Here is a 15481-nt window from a genome sequence, read left to right on the forward strand (position 1 = left end):
AGCTGGCTTAAAACTCAACATTCAAAAAACTAAGATCATGGCATCTGGTTCCATCACTTCATGGCAAATAGATGGGGGAAAAATGGAAATAGTGACAAACTTTATTTTCTTTGGCTCCAAAATCACTACGGACTGTGACTGCAGCCATGAAATTAAAAGGCAATTGCTCCTTAGAAAAAGAGCTATACAAACCTAGGAAGAGTAGTACAAAGCAGAGATATCACTTTGCAGACAAAGGTCCATAGCTTTGACTATGGTTTTTCCGGTGGTCACGTATGGATGTGAGAGTTCAACCATAAAGAAGGCTGAGTGCCGAAGAACTGATGCTTTTGAACTGTGGTGTTGGAGAAGATTCTTGAGAGTCCCATGGATTGCAAGGAGATCAAACTAGTCACTCCTAAAGGAAATCAGCTCTGTATATTCATTGGAAGGAATGCTGCTGAAGCTGAAGCTCCGATACTTTGGCCACCTGGTGTGAAGAGCCGACTCATTGGAAAACACTCTGATGCTGGGAAAGACTGAGGAGGGTAGGAGGAGAAAGGGGCAACAGAGGATGAGATGGTTGGATGGTATCATCGGCTCAATGGACATGAGTTTGAGCAAACTCCGAGAGATTGTGAAGGACAGGGAAGCCTGGTGTGCTGTAGTTCATGGGCTCGAAAAGAGTCAGACACGACTGAACAACTGAGCAACAACTGTGTTTTTGGTGCTGGGGAGGCACAGACATGAAATGCAGCGCTTTGGAGCACAGGAGTATTTTGGAGAAAAATTGAGCTGACTGTGTGGTCAAACTGGGGAACACTGGGCAGGGGCTAGCTGTCATATGAGGTGGCCCCAAGAAGATCTCAAAGCAGTATAAACTGCACAGAGGCCTCAAGAAGTGAGGGATCCAGCCACACAGTATCCAGGAGGAGAATGTTCCAGGCAGAGGGAACAGCAGTGCAGAGATGCTGAGGCAGGAATGTATCCCCAGTGCCTCCAAGAGGAATGGGAGGCAACAGGCCAGAGAACGGAGCCAGATGGAGCTGGGCCCTTGGTGCTTGCTCGGACTCTGGTGTTTACACTGGGCAGGAAGGACAGCATTGGAAGGTGTTGAGTGCAGTGATGTGGCTCATCTTATATCTTTTTTAAAAAATAATTTTATTTATTTATTTTGGCTGTGCTGGGTTTTAGTTGCTGCACGGGCTTTTCTGTAGCTGTGGAGAGTGGGGGCTACTCTTCCTTGCCGTATGCAGGCTTCTTACTGCAGTGGCTTCTCTTGTTGCAGAGGGTGGGCTCGATAGTTGCAATTCCCGGGCTCTAGAGCACAGGCTCAGTAGTTGCGGCTCATGGGCTTAGTTGGTCCAAGGCATGCGGAATCTTCCCAGACCAGGGATCGAACCCATGTCTCCTGCATTGGCAGGCAGATTCTTTACCACTGAGCCACAGCGATGCCGCCTCATCTTTTATCATAAAAGGTCACTGGCTGAGAACGTAAGGGGCGGCTGTGAGTGAGAAGGACCATTCAGGAGCCCCTGTGACACTCTGAGGCAGGGAGGCAGGGATAAGGTGGCGTGGAGCAGGGCGGCGGGGTGGGAGGCAAGAAACGGAAAGCATTTGGCATCTAGATGTGAATTTGAAGGCACAGCTGATGGATGTGCTGACTGATGATATGGGATATGAGGTGGGTTGAGGACCTGCTGGCTCTAAGTGTGGGCTGAACGCTCAGGGGTGGGTGTGGGGGACTGTTGAAGCACAGGGGGCTAGGCCCTTGGGATCTGGGGCTGAGAGGACTGCAATCCTGGGGGACATCTGGGAGGAGGGTTTTCATAGGCGGTTGAATGCGAGCAGTTTTGGGGGGCTTTTTAGCACTCAGGTGGTATTTAAAGCCCAAGAGTGGGTGAGGCCTCAGGAGCTCATGTCATTAGAAAGAAGAGGAGGTCCGGGGCTGACCTCTGGTCTCAGTGAGAAGACACGGGTGAGGAGAAGCAGTCCAGGAGAGGGGGTGCCTCCCGCCGAATGGAGAGAGTAAAAGGGGGCGGGAGAGACCCCCGGGTCACGTGTTGTCAAGAGGCCGAATAAGGCGAGGACGGGGGAATGGGCTGGAGAGCTTTGCAAGAGAGGCTTTCAGAGAAGGCGTGGGGCTGGCTGCAAGAACAGGTTCCCCAGAGGATGGGGGAGACCGTGGCTCCATCAGGGGCCCAGGCTCTGAGCCCTCTGCCACCCGCCCAGGTGCTGCTTGTGCCCCGCCCGGCCCCGCTTCGCCCCCGGAGTCACCATCGAGGAAGACAACTGCTGCGGCTGCAACGCCATCGCCATTCGACGCCACTTCCTGGACGAGAACATGACCGCGGTGGACATCGTCTACACGTCCTGCCACGACGCGGTGAGGGTCCGGCGGGCTGGTGCGCAGCCTCCCCACAGCCTGGGTCCTGCGCAAGCTGCAGGGGGCAGGCAGGGCGGGGGCCCCCTCGGTGGCAGGAGCCCTCGGCCTGGCTGGCATGGCTCCCCTAGGTGGGCAAACCAGAGCTGGGCCGCCTCCTTCTCCCCACATCCTGGCCTGTGCCCACTCTGGAGCTAGGACGTGGACCCCAGCCCTGCACCTGCTGTTGGGTCTTCCTGGCTCCAGCCTTTGGGGGAAGGAATTGAGGGACATGGAGAGGCACTGGGGAGGGGAGAGGGCAGCCTCTCGGACCGGGCAGGCAGGACGTGGTACTCAGGGCGCCTGAGTCAGCGGAGTTGGGAGGGCAGGGCAGGCTGGGTGCTGGGCTGGGAGGGACCTACTGTGACCCCAGGCCTCAGGGGCTCAGGGGCCGGTGGAGCCAGAGTCTCGGGCCCCGAAGGGGACCTGCTCCTGTCACTGCCCCGCGTCCGGCCCCAGCACAGGGCCACTGAGGCTCACGAGTTGCCCTTCTGCCAGGTCTATGAAACCCCCTTCTACGTGGCGGTGGACCACGACAAGAAGAAGGTGGTGATCAGTATCCGGGGAACCCTGTCCCCCAAGGTACGCCGCCCAGCGGCCCCGCCCGGCCCCGGCCCCTCACAGCCCCGGGACTGTGAAGAAGAAGCCCACCTCCTTCTCCCTGTTCTCAGTCCCATGCCTCACTGTCCTCCCTGCCCCCCAGGACGCCCTGACAGACCTGACCGGTGACGCCGAGCGCCTCCCCGTGGAGGGACACCACGGCACCTGGCTGGGACACAAGGTACCCCCCACCCGCTCTCGTGGGCCCCCAGTGGCCCCCAGGTTTCTCCGCTCTGCTGCCAGCAGGCACATCTGGCCCGTGGTTGGGGCAGGGGCTCCTCCGGAGTCACTCCTCTCACCAAGAGAGAGATGGTCAGAGCGTGTGGATCAGTCTGGAAGGTCCACTGCCCGCCACCTGCCAGGACCCCCACAGCCCTGTGCAGCCCAGACCTTGTCCCACAAGAGAGAGCTCAAGGAGGCAACGGAGAGGGGATCTCACTGGTTCCTCTTAGACCCACAATCCCTCTGGGCCTCAGTTTTCTCATCTGTGAAATGGGAATGATGTGACCAAGTATCCACCAGCACCCCCAGCCCCCCGCCAGGTTGTCCTGAGGACCCAAGGGGGACGCGGGCAGGACAGGGTTGCTGAGCTTCCCATCACTGGTCTCACTGGTCCCTGACGGGCCCCCGTGCCTCCCCATGATAGTGACACCCATCTCTGTTCCTCCTCACCCAGGGGATGGTCCTCTCGGCCGAGTATATCAAGAAGAAGCTGGAGCAGGAGATGGTCCTGTCCCAGGCCTTCGGGCGAGACCTGGTGAGGGGTTTTTCATGCCGCAAGCCCTCCCGCAAGGCGACAGGCTGGGGACAGAATGGGTGAATGATGGCGCCCTCCCCACCCCACCCCTACAAGCCGGACTCGGACACTGTCCTTCCATCGCAGGCTTCATCCCTCTCCTCGCTGCTCAGTCCCTCCCACCCGCTCTGGCCCTTTCTTCTTTGGTACCAGCTCCTCTTGGACACCTCTGCTCGGCCCCACCCGCATTATGGTGCCAGGCACCCGAGGCACAAAGGTGGCTCAGGTCCCCGGCTTCTGAGATGCTGAGCAGCAAGAACACAGCATGTGATTGCAGAGCAGATAGAAGGGGCACTGCTGTGGTTGGGTTGACCTGAGCCCAGCCCACTGCCCACCCCTCCCTGTGCAGGCAGGCAGCTCCCGAGGGGCTCCCAATTGTCCTTCCCAAAGCCAAGCCGTCCCTGGGCTCAGGAGACCTGGTGCAGCTGTTGGAGCCCGGGGATGGGAGCAGGTGACCACATGGCCATAATAGAGCATAATCACTCATACAAAGGTCTGTCCCAAGTGCAGGCTTCCCTGGTGGCTCAGCGGTAAAGGATCCACCTGCCAATGAACCCAGGTTCAATCCCTGGGTCAGGAAGATCCCCTGGAGAAGGAAATGGCTACCCACTCCAGTATTCTTGCCTAGGAAACCCCATGGATAGAGGAACCTGGTGGGCTACAGTCCATGGGGTTGCAAAGAGTCAGACACAGCTTAACTGACTGAACGACAGCATCAATCCCATGTACAGACGCAATGTCTTGGAGGGAGTTAGCCTCTCCTGGAAAATCAGGAAGGGCTTCTCCAAGGAGAAGGCTTCTCCTCTGTGCAAGGTTTTGAAGGATGAGTAGGAGTTTGTTAAATAGTCTCTCTAAGAAGTTGCTCCATGGGTGTCTAGCTTGGCTCTTCCTCTGCCCAACACAGCACAGACGTGATCCCAGCACTCTGGGAAGCGCCCTCTGCCTCCCTGGGGTCAGCTTGGCAGGCAGCAGGGCAGGGCTCTCAGGGCTGCTCTCCGCCCCCAGGGCCGCGGAACCAAACACTACGGCCTGATTGTGGTCGGCCACTCCCTGGGCGCGGGCACCGCCGCCATCCTCTCCTTCCTCCTGAGACCCCAGTACCCAACCCTCAAGTGCTTTGCCTACTCCCCCCCTGGGGGCCTGCTGAGGTAAGCGGTCCAGGGGGCGCTTGGCTGGGGCTGGTGGGGCCAAGGGTGGGCGGTGGGGGGTGCTGGCTTGGGCCGGGGGCTACACTGGGCAGGCTGGTATCCGGTCATCAGGGAACCTGGGGATGGCCTGCAGCGTGGAAGCGGGCACTCTGTCAAATGCCAGGCCCACCCTGGGATCCAGCCCCAGCAAAGCCTTGCTGACAGAGTAGGCGGGGCAGGGACCCCAGCCCTACTCCCCACGGGGGTCTTTTTTTTTAATTTCTCTATTTGGCTGTGCCAGGTCTTAGCTGTGGCACTGGAGGTCTTTGCTCTTCCTTGCGGCCTGCGAGATCTTTTAGTTGCCGCATGTCGGATCTAGTTCCCTGACCAGGGATCGAACCCAGGCCCCCCTGCCTTGGGAGCGTGGAGCCCTAGCCACTGGACCATCAGGGAAGTCTCCCCCCTGAGGGTCTCAAGTCAAGAAACTGGCTCAGGAATGCTGGAGCAGACCCCCCCCCACCCCGGGGAACACACTGCACCCCTCCCCTGCCTTAGCGCCCCCTTGGCTTCCCTTGCAGCGAGGACGCCATGGAGTACTCCAAGGAGTTTGTGACTGCTGTGGTTCTGGGCAAAGACCTTGTTCCCAGGCAAGTCAGTCCCTCTCTCCACCGGCCTGGTCTGGGCTGTCCTCCCCCTCAGGCCCTCACCCAGGTGGCCCGTCTTTCTCATTGAGATTCCCACCTCTTCGAGGGACCCCAGAACCCCCGCCACTCGTGTCCAGGGTGAGAGGACAAGGTGGGCCCAGCCTACTCCGCTCCCTTCCTGGGCCCACTTCCTGGCTGGGCCCTGCTGAGCTGCAGGCCCTCCTCCACCCGCCCCGTGACCCTGATGGACAGGTCTCCTTGATCCTGGGGCTGCAGCTGCCCCTCACCCCCACCTCCCCATCCCTGGCCAGCCCTGGCTGATGTTCTGTCTTGCTCCCTCCCCCAGGATTGGCCTCTCCCAGCTGGAAGGCTTCCGCAGACAGCTCCTGGATGTCCTGCAGCGAAGCACCAAGCCCAAAGTGAGCTTGCTCCCCTCTCTCCTGCCTGGGCACCCAGGGCTCTAGTCTCCCTGACCTCCTCCTGGCCACCCCCTCTCAGCACAAAGCACAGGAGGCCCCCGCTGCGGGAGGCCAGACTGGGGTGTGATTGGTGTCTTGGGGACCTCAGGCTCATAGACTCTCAGCATCTCCACGCTGCCCTCAGCTGCCCCCAGCTGCCCCCTGCCTGTCCTTGTGCAGATGCGGAAACTGAGCCCCACAGTGGGCAAGGGGCTCGCTTTTGCTCACAAAGCCAGTTGTAACACAGTCAGGACTGGAGCTGAGGACTCCTGAGTCCTAGCCCCTGGGCCCAGAGCCACCTATACAGTCAGGCCAAAGCAGTCCCGAGGTTTAGTGGTCCCGTGTGACCAGAAGTCCTCCTCCAAAGCCCACCGCGATCCCCCAGGCTCAGGGAGGCTGGAGTTCACCCGCAGAGGGCACCTGGGGGCGGTGAGTTCTGCTTTTGCCTGCAGCTGAGAGGAGAGGGCCAGCCCTTCCTAACCCCCACTCAGGCCCGTGTAGGGCAGGAAACTGCGGGCTTCTCCTGTAGCAAGCTGGCATTCAATGTGCTAAGCCAAAGGTGGGCAGGCTGTGGCCAGGCACCCCAGGGCAGGCAGGCAGGCCCTCACTCCACTCACCTTCTCAGCCCAGCCTTGGTGCCCAGGACCCTCTTGGCAGGCAGGGCGCTAGGCCAGGTCCCAGGTGCTAGGGTGGGCAGGCAGCAGAGCCTTAGGAGGAGCCTGCTTCCAGGATGTGGAACTGCCCCTCCCAGGCACTCGTCTGGCCCAGGAGGCAGTGTGGGGGACCCGACGCTGACCTGGCCGAGTGGGTGCAGCTGGCCTGAGCTTCAGGGTCTGTTCTGCCTCTGACTTACAGCTTAGAGCAAGTCCCCTTCCTTCGCTGGGCCTGTTTCCCGTCGCTCCACAAGGGGTTGACTGGTCTTGCAGCCCCAAAATTCAGCCATCCCATGCCAGCTGTCCCTGGCACCTTTTGGCCATCGTGGCCACCAAGCACTCTAGCCTCTGCCTCTTCAGTGGGCGCTGCCCTTCCCCTGCCCCCTCCCAGCTCCCCCGTCACCTGTAAACCCTCCTTCTGAGCACTTCCCCAGCTGGCCGGCGCTGCTCAGCCTTGACCCTGCCTCTCCCCTTGTCCCCACAGTGGCGAATCATTGTGGGGGCCACCAAATGCATCCCCAAGTCAGAGCTGCCCGAGGAGGTGGAGGTGACCACCCTGGCCAGCACGCGGCTCTGGACTCATCCCAGCGACCTGACCATCGCCCTGTCAGCCAGCACTCCCCTCTACCCCCCTGGCCGCATCATCCACGTGGTCCACAATCACCCAGCGGAGCAGTGCTGGTAGGTGCTGCCTGTGACCCAGGCCACTGGGAGGCGGCAGCGGCCGGGGCAGGGGGGCAGGGGATGGGCCGACCTTCACTCGGTCACCCTCAGGGCAGGGGGCAAAGGCTGGGCAGTGATGGGCCAGGGCCCCCACCATGGGGCTGCCCCAGCCTTGGGCCCTGGACATGGAATGACCGGCCAGCCCATGCCCCCAGCATCAGCTCTTCCCTGGTGTTCCCCCAGGACAGCTCTCCCCACTTGCATCCATTTAAAAGCAAATGCCCTGGCTGGCCCACACCTCAGCTGTCAGTTGGCGTCACTGCTGGGATCAGCTGGCAGTCAGCTGGTGGGGGCAGGAGAGAGAAGAGGAAGGGGGGCATCAGAGAGACTTCTCCCACCTCGCTCCCCCCACTCCACTCTCTCAGAGGGCTGGGCTGTGAGCTGGGACCCTGCCCCAGGGGTGGAGCAGGAATGGCTGAGACCACAACTGATCAAAGACTCTGTGAGGGTCAGGACTGAAGCCCCAGGTCAGCCTCTCTGGCTCCGTTTGGCAAAGACGTTACTGGCGCGGGTGGGGAGCGAGGAGCCCAGGGACACAGCCCGGCTGGCCCAGCCAGGCAAGGGGTCTCCAAATCCACCCAGGGCCGAGAGCAGGGCCAGGGGCCTGGGGGCCAAGGCCAGGCTGCCCCCCGCGCCCCCTGCTTCCCTCTGGCCCCTGTACCCCTCAGCTGCTGCGAGCAGGAGGAGCCCACGTACTTCGCCATCTGGGGCGACAACAAGGCCTTCAACGAGGTGATCATCTCGCCGGCCATGCTGCACGAGCACCTCCCCTACGTGGTCATGGAGGGGCTCAACAAGGTGAGCTGCGGCCCACCCCCACCCCACGCTAGCCGGGTCGGTCCCCACATCACACACAAGGGGGCGACAACACTCAGAAGCGTGCACTCCCTGGACACCCAGTGGGCCAGGGAGCTCCTTCGTGTCCTGGCCCGCACACCCGGCTCTGTCTACACCACCGTGTGGTCCTGGGGTGGGAGGGTCTAGAAGATCCGTGAGGACCTGTCCCTGAAGCAGGCTGGGCTCAGAAACCCCGAAGCCACCTGGCGCTGGGTGGGTACACAGCCAAGCAGGGGCTGCCTTGGCCATCTCCCGGCCATGGAACGGCCGACCACAGGGATGCTCCAATCTGGCCCATTTGTGGGGTGAAGCTACATCACAGGACCCGTCCCTGGCCTTCCTGGAGGAGCGGGGAACTGGTAGGAAGGAGAGTGGGCCCAGCTGACCCCATGAAGGTCTGTTGGGCCTGAGAGGCCTGGCCTGCCACCCTGCGTCCACACGTGATTGTCACCCCTCAGCCACTGCCTGCTTCTCCGTCCCATCCCCAGGTGCTGGAGAACTACAACAAGGGGAAGACTGCCCTGCTGTCCGCTGCAAAGGTCATGGTGAGCCCCACAGAGGTGGACCTAACCCCCGAGCTCATCTTCCAGCAGCAGCCGCTGCCCACGGGGCCACCCGTGCCTGCTGGCCTGGCCCTGGAGCTGCCCGCTGCAGACCACCGAAACAGCAGCATCAGGTCAGTGCTGTCCCCCACCCCAGAGAGTGCGTGCAGGGGCCCCAAGTGTGCCTTCAGAGCGTGAATGCTTGTGGACCTTTGTATACACACCCTGGGCCCTCGTATGTTCACACAGCTCTGTCCGTGTGCATAGGAAGGATTGCCCCCTGTTTGGGGTCGCTCCTGCTCTGCCCCCTACTGCCCCTCAGCCTGCCACCACTGAAGCCCACATGAGCCAGTGGGTGTCTAGGGATGCATTCACCCCTGGTCACAAACACAGATTCACTCATTGGCCATTTAGACCCAAACAGGTGGACACCCGTGCACTTACACAGAAACACACACATTTGTTGTTGTTCAGTCACTCAGTCGTGTCCGACTCTTTGTGACTCCCTGGACTGGAGCATGCCAGACTTCCCTGTCCTTTCCCACCTCCTGGAGTTTGCTCAAACTCATGTCCATTGAGTCAGTGATGCCATCCCACCATCTCATCTTCTGTCGTCCCCTTCTCCTCCTGCCTTCGATCTTTCCCAGCATCAGGGTCTTTTTCAGTGAGTCTGCTCTTTGCATCATGTATTAAAACTTACATTTGTATATACTTGTGTTCACAGATAGTAGCTCTGAGTGTACAAAGCTGCATACAGACAGACTTACATACAGGACACATCAAGACAGCCAACACACTTCTATGTACACAGGGCTACACTTGCACAGGCAGCCATGCATGTAAATGAGGGATGCACTATGCCCAGACCCAGCCACTCAGATACCTGGACCGGCTGATATGCAACTGCCTGGTATGCATGCTGCACACAGAAACAGAGGTGTGCACACACACCCCGCTTTCATGCACACTCTTTGGGGGCTCTGAGGCAGTAGCTCTTGAGGCGGATGGGGCTCCTCCTTCCTCTCTGGGACCCTTCCTTCCCAGGTCCTGGGTCCAGGTGACAAATCTGGCTCCAAGGCTGTTGAGAAGGGTGCTGGCGGCTTCCCGGCCCTTGGTGGGCACACCTGGACCTCTGTCCCTGCTGCTGACCAGATGCGGGAGCCAGTGTCTGTGCAGCCACAGTAGCCGCTGCCTCCCCATCCCTGGTCCTTCAGTCACTCCCTGCAGGCCGGTGTGCGGAGCCCGGGGCTCCAGGGCCCCATCCAGCAAAGGGCTACACCCCCTGGGAGAGGTAGGAGGGACCCCAGGGTGAGGAAGGAAGTGACAGCAGCTCGGAAGGGACCCCCTCTGGGTGCTGGCTCGGAGGGCGCTGGACCCGGTGGATGCGGCTCTCAGCTGTGCCGCCTCCCTCCCTGCCTTCCCTCCTTCCTTCCCTCTCCTTCACCTCTGCCTCCAGGGCCCCGGGGCAGCCAGTCTCTCTGGGCCTCAGTCTCCTGGTCGGCACAATGAGACCGGTACCAGTGCCCCTCCACCACCACCGCTGCCCTGCTCGGCCCTGCATCCACCCTCCTGTCTTCTATCTTGGGGTCTCCTGAGCTGGTTTTAAAAATGAGGGTTCCCTGTCCCCAGACCGTTCAACTACCTTCCCCTCCTCCCCTCCCCAAGTTCCCTCCAGCCAGAGGAGCTGGGGGTGGGTCTCCCCGCCCCTCTGAGTCTCACCCTTCCCTGCACCCCCCTGCAGGAGCAAGTCCCAATCTGAGATGAGCCTGGAGGGCTTCTCCGAGGGGCGGCTGCTCTCCCCAGTGGCCGCGGCCTCAGCTGCCCGCCAGGACCCGGTAGAGCTGCTGCTGCTGTCTACCCAGGAGCGGCTGGCAGCTGAGCTGCAGGCGCGGCGGGCGCCGCTGGCCACCATGGAGAGTCTGTCGGACACGGAGTCTCTGTACAGCTTCGACTCGCGCCGTTCCTCCGGCTTCCGCAGCATCCGCGGCTCGCCTAGCCTCCACGCCGTGCTGGAGCGCGACGAGGGCCACCTCTTCTACATCGACCCGGCCATCCCCGAGGAGAACCCATCCCTGAGTTCGCGCACCGAGCTGCTGGCAGCCGACAGCCTGTCCAAGCACTCGCAGGACACGCAGCCCCTGGAGGCCGCCCTGGGCAGTGGGGGCGTCACCCCCGAGCGGCCCCCCAGCGCGGCGGCCAATGAGGAGCCGGAGGAAGGGGGCGGAGGGGCAGCCCCCCGCAGCGGAGAGCTGGCGCTGCAGGAGGGGCGCCTGGGGGACTCACCCAGCCCGCAGGTGCTGGAGTTCGCCGAGTTCATCGACAGCCTCTTCAACTTGGACAGCAAGAGCAGTTCCTTCCAGGACCTCTACTGCATGGTGGTGCCGGAGAGCCCCACCAGCGACTACGCGGAGGGCCCCAAGTCCCCCAGCCAGCAGGAGATCCTGCTCCGAGCCCAGTTCGAGCCCAATCTGGTGCCCAAGCCCCCACGGCTCTTCGCTGGCTCAGCCGACCCCTCCTCGGGCATCTCGCTGTCACCCTCCTTCCCACTCAGCTCCTCGGGCGAGCTCATGGACCTGACTCCCACGGGCCTCAGCAGCCAGGAGTGCCTGGCAGTGGACAAGGTCCGGACTTCTACCCCGGCTGGCCGTGGGGCCAGCCCCACCAAGCAGGACGACCTGGTCATCTCGGCACGCTAGCAGCACCCAGGAGTGGCTACCGACCGTGGCCCGGGCAGAGCAGGTGGCTCCTTCGGGCTCCTGGTGGCTGCCTCTCGGGCCGGGCAGCTTTGGGGAGAGGCCCCTCCCAGGCCAGTGTCGCCTCAGGCGTTGAGCACTGCTGCTGAGCTGGGGGGTCCGCCTCCCTACCTCAGCTTAGGACCCCCCCAGAGCCAAGGCAGCTGGGATCTGGGCCCTCCAGATAGGGAATGACAGGGAGGGCCGTGGAGCAGGGAGGAGGCTGCAGGGACAGCCTGCCAAAGCGGGGGCCAGGGCCGCACTCTGCCCTCCCAGCCTGACTGCCCTCCAACAGGGGCATCCTGGCACCCCCTATTCTGGGACAGGCCATGAGTATGCTGACTCCCCATCACTGCCCTCTGGCTGCTCTCCCAGGGCCGAGATGGAGAGCGGCCCCCTCCCCACATATTCTCATCTGTGGTCCAGGCTGGCATCTGCCCTGGCCACCCTGAGATCTGGTGCCTGCTGGCCAGCCCCATGGGGGTAAACCACCCCCCGCAAGGTGGACCGCAGTGCCGTGTATGTTTACAGAAGCTGCTGGGCTGGGCTCAGGATGTGTCCTGGGCTTACAAGCCCCCCTCGCCCTTGCAATCACGTGTTCAGCTGCCCCTTTTTAAGCAGGCAGGGGCCAGCCTCCACAGGGCCTAAGGCAGCCATGGGGCCTGGAGGTGGCCCATCCATCTCTGCTTGATGTCCCTCATGGTGATCCCTCTGTTGATGGGTCCCGGGTACCCAGGCCTGCCTGCCCCGCCTGCCCGTTCCTTCCTGGTCTGCCTTCTACCCCCAGGATCCTGGCCACTCAAAGGGTGGAGGGCACAGGTATGACAAGCCCTGGCTGCAGAGCCAGTGCCCTGGGCAGAAGGAAGGCCCCACCAACCCCCCACCCCTTTTAATCACCTCCCCCAGGCCTCGGCACCCCAGGCCCTGGGATCTGAAACCAAACAAGCCTCCGCTCCCCGCAGCTCCCACTCCTTGCCCCTCGCCCTGGGCTCTCTCCTGGGAGCTGGGCTCTCTCCTCTCCCACCTGCCATGTCCTGTTGTCAGGAAGTGGGGCCAAGAGTAGGGTATTGTGGGACCTGGCTAGAGACCTGGGAGGGCCAGGGGCTTAGCCTGAGGCCTGCACAGCCTCCACTGGAGGGGCTCCTTCCCTGCTAGGTTGGGGAAGCATGGGGGATGGGGTGGAGACCCTGCCTATCCCTGGAGGCCCAGCAGGGGGGTGGTGCATGCTGGGGTGGGGGCGTGTGTGTGCATGTGCATGAGTGTGCGCCGTCCCTGAGGACAGGGTCAGGGGTGGCTGGGGCGCCCTCCCCACCCTCCCCGCCCTGCCTGCTGCCCCCCACCCTGGCCTGCCGAAACAACAGGCAGCGAACACGAGAGGCGCCATGCAGCAGGGGCCACAGGACGAGCTTAGCTTCTGACACATCATCCCTCTCGTCTCGCCGGCCACTCCAACCCCTGGTTTGGAAGACAGGCATGTGCCGAGGTGTTGACCGCCTGCTTGTGCCTTCATCTCCTCGGAGGCATGGTCCCCCCTACTCTGGGCCCACCCACGGCCTCCCTGGGTCGCCTAGGGCTTCCCTCACCAAGACCCCCATCTCATGATCACTGGTATCTGGGACCCCTGCCCACCCTGCCACGTGGGGACAGAGACCTGGGAGCTGGGCCTCCCTTACCCTCTGTGACTCCCACCCTCATCAGTCTCCTTCACCCACCATCAATCTCCTGCCCCTGCTGACTGCCCCCCCCCACCCCCACCCTGCACAGAAGCAAGATGGAATCAGTGGCTCTTAGAGTTTAAAAAAAAAAAAAAAGACAAATCATAAATCAGAGTAAAGTTCCAACTAGCACCCTAGCCAATAGCAGGGGGGCTTGGCATCTGGCCTTTTAATTCCTCCTCCACCAGGGTGGGCCTGGGACTTCTGAGGGGGCGTGGTGCCCACCCATGCCCAGGACTGAGCCATCAGGGACAGGCTCCCCACCCCCAAGGCTGCAGCCGCACAGGGTTGCAGGCTTGGGGCTGGGGCAGGCTCGGACTCAGCCCTGGACGCCCCCGGGTCAGCCCACCCCTCCCCACCTCGCCCCTGGAGGATGGGCCTGCTGCGTGTGTCTCCCTTCCTCCACGCACCACACTCGGGGGGGTCTGAGCCACCCCCCTCAGCCCAGCTCGGCTCAGACCGACCCCCACTCTGTCCCCCAGACCCGCAGCACAAGGTCTCCTGGACGGCACCGGCCCGTCCTCCCAGGGGCCTGGGCGACCTCCATATGCAATCATAGTGAGAGCTGGGCCCCACAGACACTCATGCACTGTTCGTGCCATCCTCCCATGACTTTTTTTGTACCTAATGTATGAAAGATCCAAACTAATATTGCTGTAAAAAAGAGACAAATTAATATAGCCTATTCTATAAATATATCTGTATATAAAGGTTTCTGTATATTGTATAGAGCTGTGTATAAACTGGATGTAGAAGCACACTGGCTGCCTGGAGTGACCTCTCTTCCCCGCAGGTTGGGTGGGGGTGGATCTCAGTGGCAGAGTGGCAGGAGAGTACCCGCCAACCGAGGTCAGCTGTCACCACTGTCAGTGCCCTGGTCCAGGACCACCCTTGGACTTGCAGTGAGAGACCAGAAAACCCTTGAAGCCCTGTTTGAATGGGGGCAGCTCCTTGTTGGGCCCTGCCTGTGTCAGACATGTGCCAGGGGATCTGTCTGACCTCATTAGGGCCCTTTCTTTCCCCTGAGGAGTCTGGGACCCAGAGAGGGTAAGGAAACGGCCCAAGACCAGAGAGGATGGGGAACCAGGCAGGTCTGACAATGCCTGCCCTTCCCCCGACCCTGACTGCTGGAAGCCAAGGGTAGGAGGTGGCTGGTTGGTGAGAGCACTGAAACTCCCGATCGGGGTAGCACTGGAATGCAGGGGCCACTGGAAGTCTTTGCTGAGGGCTTCCCTGTGAAAGTGTCTACTCGCTCAGTCATGTCTGACTCTGTGATGCCATGGACTGTAGCCTGCCAGGCTCCCCTGTCCATGGGATTCTCCAAGCAAGTGGGTAGCCATTCCCTTCTCCAGAGGATCTTCCTGACCCAGGGATCAAACCCGGGTCTCCCACATTGCAGGCAAGTTCTTTACTGTCTGAGCCACCAGGGAAGCCTGTCTTGGCAGCACTCAGACGGGAACTCGGGGTCTACCATCATGGAGACCTCCTAGCCCACCGTCCCTAGGGAGGGTGCAAAAGACCTGGTCAGGCCCAGGGACCCCCTTCCAGCCTGGCCCAGGCCAGTGAGGCCTGAGGAGCGGCTGCAAGGCCAGGGTGGGCAGGCGGCCAGGCCTCCTGCAAGCCCGGTGCCCAGGTCTGCCTCCTCCACACAGCAGATGGCGCTGTTTCTCCAGCCAGTCCGAGGGGACCTGCACCAGTGCCGCCCAAACGCTGACCCAGCCAAGGTCTGACCAGACCTGGACCTTCCCCTCCCAACACTGCCCACCCTCCCAGCTCTGAGTGCAGACTGAGGTGTTGGGGAGGGTGACAGAGTGGTTCTGTCTTTCCCCAGGCCTCTTTGAACAGAGGAAACTGAGGCTACATAAAGGTGGAAACCTTCTCGAGGGCACTCAGGCCCAGGGGCAGATCTAGGACTAAAATCCAGGCCTTCCCAGCCCTGGATGTGGCCTCCACACTCGCCTAATAGTTTTCAGAGGTTCTTCACACCTTGTGGTCTCATTTGGTTTGCAAATTATTCTATCAGGGGAGCAGAAGCAAAAGCTGAGGATCAGAGAGGTTCTGTGACTTGCCTGAGGTCACACAGCCAGAGTGTGGAACGGGGAGAGGCTCTCTTGAGGAGTGATGGGGGAGGGACTGGAGCAGCGCCTTGCCTCCCAGACCCTACTCGGCCACCCGGATGGCCTGTCCCATCTCAGCTGGGAGGGAAGCGGGAGAGAGGTGACCCTGCTTGCTCGCGAGGGACTCCTCGCCTGC

The 15481-nt window shown here is 61.4% G+C and overlaps 1 protein-coding gene across 2 annotated transcripts in view; it reads left to right on the forward strand.

Moving 5' to 3' along the window:
• DAGLA (diacylglycerol lipase alpha) overlaps nucleotides 1-13988 on the forward strand; it is a 66501-nt gene extending 52513 nt beyond the window's left edge. For both annotated transcript variants that reach the window (XM_019955113.2, XM_070782950.1), the window contains exons 10-20: nucleotides 2212-2365; nucleotides 2900-2983; nucleotides 3105-3182; nucleotides 3678-3758; nucleotides 4803-4945; nucleotides 5503-5571; nucleotides 5915-5987; nucleotides 7164-7360; nucleotides 8071-8200; nucleotides 8728-8915; nucleotides 10523-13988. In XM_019955113.2, the coding sequence (XP_019810672.2) occupies nucleotides 2212-2365; nucleotides 2900-2983; nucleotides 3105-3182; nucleotides 3678-3758; nucleotides 4803-4945; nucleotides 5503-5571; nucleotides 5915-5987; nucleotides 7164-7360; nucleotides 8071-8200; nucleotides 8728-8915; nucleotides 10523-11477 (2152 nt within the window). In that variant the 3' untranslated portion in view covers nucleotides 11478-13988. The remainder of the gene's footprint in view (nucleotides 1-2211; nucleotides 2366-2899; nucleotides 2984-3104; nucleotides 3183-3677; nucleotides 3759-4802; nucleotides 4946-5502; nucleotides 5572-5914; nucleotides 5988-7163; nucleotides 7361-8070; nucleotides 8201-8727; nucleotides 8916-10522) is intronic.
• The last annotated feature ends 1493 nt before the right edge of the window (nucleotides 13989-15481 follow it).

The sequence above is a fragment of the Bos indicus genome, chromosome 29 (assembly GCF_029378745.1).
Source record: "Bos indicus isolate NIAB-ARS_2022 breed Sahiwal x Tharparkar chromosome 29, NIAB-ARS_B.indTharparkar_mat_pri_1.0, whole genome shotgun sequence".
Taxonomy (NCBI): domain Eukaryota; kingdom Metazoa; phylum Chordata; class Mammalia; order Artiodactyla; family Bovidae; genus Bos; species Bos indicus.